General features: G+C 40.1%; 1 protein-coding gene across 1 annotated transcript in view; it reads left to right on the top strand.

Annotated features, from left to right (window-relative positions):
* LOC108234843 (serine/threonine-protein phosphatase 2B catalytic subunit alpha isoform) overlaps positions 1 to 3,814 on the top strand; it is a gene marked incomplete in the record, with an annotated part of 95,711 nt that overhangs the window by 59,104 nt on the left and 32,793 nt on the right. Inside the window, 1 exon segment of the mRNA XM_025005556.2 lies at positions 1,729 to 1,854. Coding sequence (XP_024861324.1) covers positions 1,729 to 1,854 — 126 coding nt within the window.

The raw sequence follows: 3,814 nt of genomic DNA, 5'->3' as shown, positions 1-3,814 counted from the left end.
CCCCCGACATGGTGACCGAGCCACTCGGTGTCCTCTTTCCTCAGACTGGCCTCGTGTGTCAGAGAAGCTGCAGCTTCTATATACGGGACAGATATATTTATGTTTGGCAGCTCTCGTGTTTGCCTGCACAGCCACGTTCCCCCCGTGTCTTAATCACAGCCGAGGTCACCTGAGGTCACCAGAAGTTTCCTAATGTCTCTGTCATATCCATCCGGTCCTTTTAAATGACAGAACTGCGCCGATAATCAATTCGCTGATGAAATGATCCACAGGAGGAGGAAGAAAAAGGATCAGTTCTTCTCTTTTCCTGCTGCTTGAGCAAATTTTTATAACCTTATTTTCACAGCTCTGGTTGCATTTCTGCATATAAATTATTTCCGCCGTCTAGGTGAGATTGACAAAGTTTATGTGTTGGTGTGTTCGTTACGGAGCCATCACATCTTTAATTTTTTTATTTTTTTGTCGTCACCAGAGGTTGACTGACAAAACCTTGTGTTTCATCCAGACTTGAGTCTTAATGCGGCTGACAGAACGTCTTCACACCTATTATGCCAAATGAAGTTCTGCAGGAATTATAAGATTTTTTTTTTTATTATTATTCACACCTCATAAACACCTGCAACTAATACCTCATTATTAAAAAATATTAAATAACAAAACACCCCCAGAGTTAAAATGACTGATGAATAAAATAGTTTTAAAGATGTAACACTTAGTAAAAAACTATTGTTAACTTCATCATTAGCTAGAAACTGACTAATGTAGCTACCGAGCTATTAGCTTGCTAACTTTTTAACACTTAAGCTAACTTCTAATGTTCCTGCTACTTTAGCTTGTAGCTTTAAGGGCATTAGCTAGCTTAATTAAAGTCACTAGCCTTTGCTAGTTGGCAACAAATTTACATAAAACTTAGAAAAATATAAACTCATTCTTTAGCAAGTTTCCAGCAAAAGTTCAAAGTACTCGCTAGCTACCTAGCTAGTAACTTGCTATCTATTTAGCACTTTAGCTAACTTTTTATGAAGCTGGGTAAAGTGTACCTTTGCCTGTAACTAGCAAATTATTTAGCTAATAACTGCTACATCTGAATATTAGCAGGAAAAAACTTGCTAGCCTGTAAAAAAGTTTCATAAAACTTAGCAAATAACCATTTTTAAACTTTATCTTTAGCTAGAAACTAGCGAAAGTCCTAGCTGCCTAGCTAGTAGCTTGCAAGGTAATTAGCACGTTAGCTAGCTAGTTAACTATTAAGTGCTTTAGGTAGTAACTGTTAAAACAAGTACAACAACTGGATGGAAAATAATTTTAAAAAACTTTAAATGATGTTTAGAAAGATTATAAATGATAATGATGATAAATGTTCACTTAAATTTCCAGTAAAATGAGCTTAATTCACTTTTTAAATCTAACCGTGTTGTGATTACTGCCTGAAAAACAACAAAATAAACCGTTCTCATTTCTTGAGTTTTATATTTTTTGCTTGAATGACAAATGAGACACTAATTCACGAAAGACAGAAAGCTAATTGTTTACATCTTAGACGTGTAATATATTTCTGAAATGGTAAACGACAAAACAAAGAGTTGAATACCCGAATTGTTATGTGCGGCGTGTATCCTGAGCGTTCCGCAGGAGAACGCCCTGAAGCGAGCGGTGTGTGTGTGTGTGTGTGTGTGTGTGTGTGTATTCCTTTAAAAATGTCCCGACAATCTCCCCGTTTGTCCGCAGCGGCCGTGCTGAAGTACGAGAACAACGTGATGAACATCCGACAGTTCAACTGCTCACCTCACCCCTACTGGCTGCCCAACTTCATGGATGTTTTCACCTGGTCTCTGCCTTTTGTCGGAGAGAAAGGTGAATGCGCAGACACGCCTTTCGACAGGAAATAAGCGGGCCGAGCAGAAAACTCTCTTGTATCGCAGCTGCACGAGTCGAGTACCTCTCCTAGAACCAGCATTGATAAGAAGATTAATTCATCACGCCCTCTACGAGCGTTACGATTCAGAATCATTGCCCACTTCCTGTTTTTGTTCTTATAAAACAGTTGGATTAAGATTTGCAGGTAATTAGTTCAACCTCTGACGGAACAAGGGCTTCAGGTGCACGGACATGTGCCGCTGCCAGTTCTGCTGGTCGAGGATCTGTGTGAGCCTTCGTGCTGCAAAACGAGTCCTAATGAGGAATGTTTCAATACCGAGTTATTGTTTCAAAACAAGCCGTTGTTTGTTGAAATTTGGCGATTTATCAGCCGGCGACGAGCTGGTTTTCTTTCCCAGAGCGCCGGGTTTGACGTCATCGGGAAATCCAGCCATATGTTTTTTAAAAACAGAGGAATCACCGAGCTTCATTATGATGCCAAACATTATACGAAGGGATTTCCCAGTGGAGAAAAAAGGTAAATTTCAACGAAAATAAAAAGGATTATTTCTGAAGACAAAACTGTTGGAAAACCTTTATTTAAAGGCAGATCAGGACGATTATCTGCTGTTTTAGTTACCAGGATGACGAGACGAGGTGTCTCTACGGACTCGTTTTTAGAAAAGAAAGAAAACCTGTCATTTAATAAAACAACAGTCTCAAATTTTTACATTTTAAACGACTCAGTTTTCAAAAATCTCTGCATCCAACCCCAAGTTTGGACTTTACCACAAAACCTTCCCAGGTGATTATTTGTTCTTTACTTTTTACTTAAAGAAAATATATTTTGATCTAACGTTCATCTTTAAATTGCAAAGCAATCTGCGTGGATGTTTCTCAATAAATTGAGTTTAAAATTGCGATTTTGAATAAATATTTTCTCTGTTAAGGTACAATATAGATACCGTTTCTTGCCAGCAGGTGGAGTTGTTCTTCAACTAAAATGGCCTCTTTTTTTATAGTTGATTTATTTATGACCAGTTGTTCAGATACACGTTAAAGTAAACAGGTTTGTTGTTGCTTAGTTCTGTTCAGGGTGGATTTTATAAGTTTTATGTGGAGAAAAGCTGAGTCATCAGTTCATCAGAGGGGACATAAAACACAGAGAGGTTTTCAGATTCAATCAGATATTCATTTAAAATGCAGGGCACTAAATCACCGACACTTCCTTTCTTTTTTTTTTTAAATGTCTCAACTGTGCTGCTGTTAAAGCAGAGGAGCGCTCCGACTGGAGCCGGCGGCGCTGAAAGATTTACGTCAGTCATAAAAACGGCGATGGAGGCAGCGCCGTTCTGCCGCTCGTATATTCAGGCTTTTTTAGACCAGCTGCGTTTCCGCGGCGAGGAGGAATGAAAATTCACGGGACGCAAAAGTATTTCCGACCAGTAGCTCGTCTGAGCCTAGAGAAGAAGAAGACGAAGACGCTCTCTGCGCCTCGGTGAACCTTTTGGCATTTGGGAGTTCGGCTCTGACGCGCCGGCGTCAGCTGATCACACCTACCGGCTGCAGGAAGCCCGTTTCAGGTCTGAGCATTTTTACACACGACGGCGCGAGCTCACCGGCAGACGCGAAAAAAACTAAAAAAGTCTGTCCTCTTCGTGTGTCAGGATGTAAAAAAATAAGGATCCGATTCAAATCCACAGTGTGGCGACTTCTTTAACGAGGAACGACTGACCTCGCCTCACTGATTACCTGAGATTACTTCAGACTACCTGAGGTTACTTCAGATTACCTGAGGTTACTTCAGACTACCTGATGTTACTTCAGACTACCTGAGATTACTTTAGACTACCTGAGGTTACTTCAGACTACCTGAGATTACTTCAGATTATCTGAGATTACTTCAGACTACCTGAGATTACTTCAGATTACCTGAGGTTACTTCAGACTACCTGAG

This window comes from Kryptolebias marmoratus, linkage group LG7 (assembly GCF_001649575.2).
Source record: "Kryptolebias marmoratus isolate JLee-2015 linkage group LG7, ASM164957v2, whole genome shotgun sequence".
Lineage (NCBI taxonomy): Eukaryota > Metazoa > Chordata > Actinopteri > Cyprinodontiformes > Rivulidae > Kryptolebias > Kryptolebias marmoratus.
Note: the sequence above shows the minus strand (reverse complement) of the source record. Positions and strands in the feature narration are given on the sequence as shown.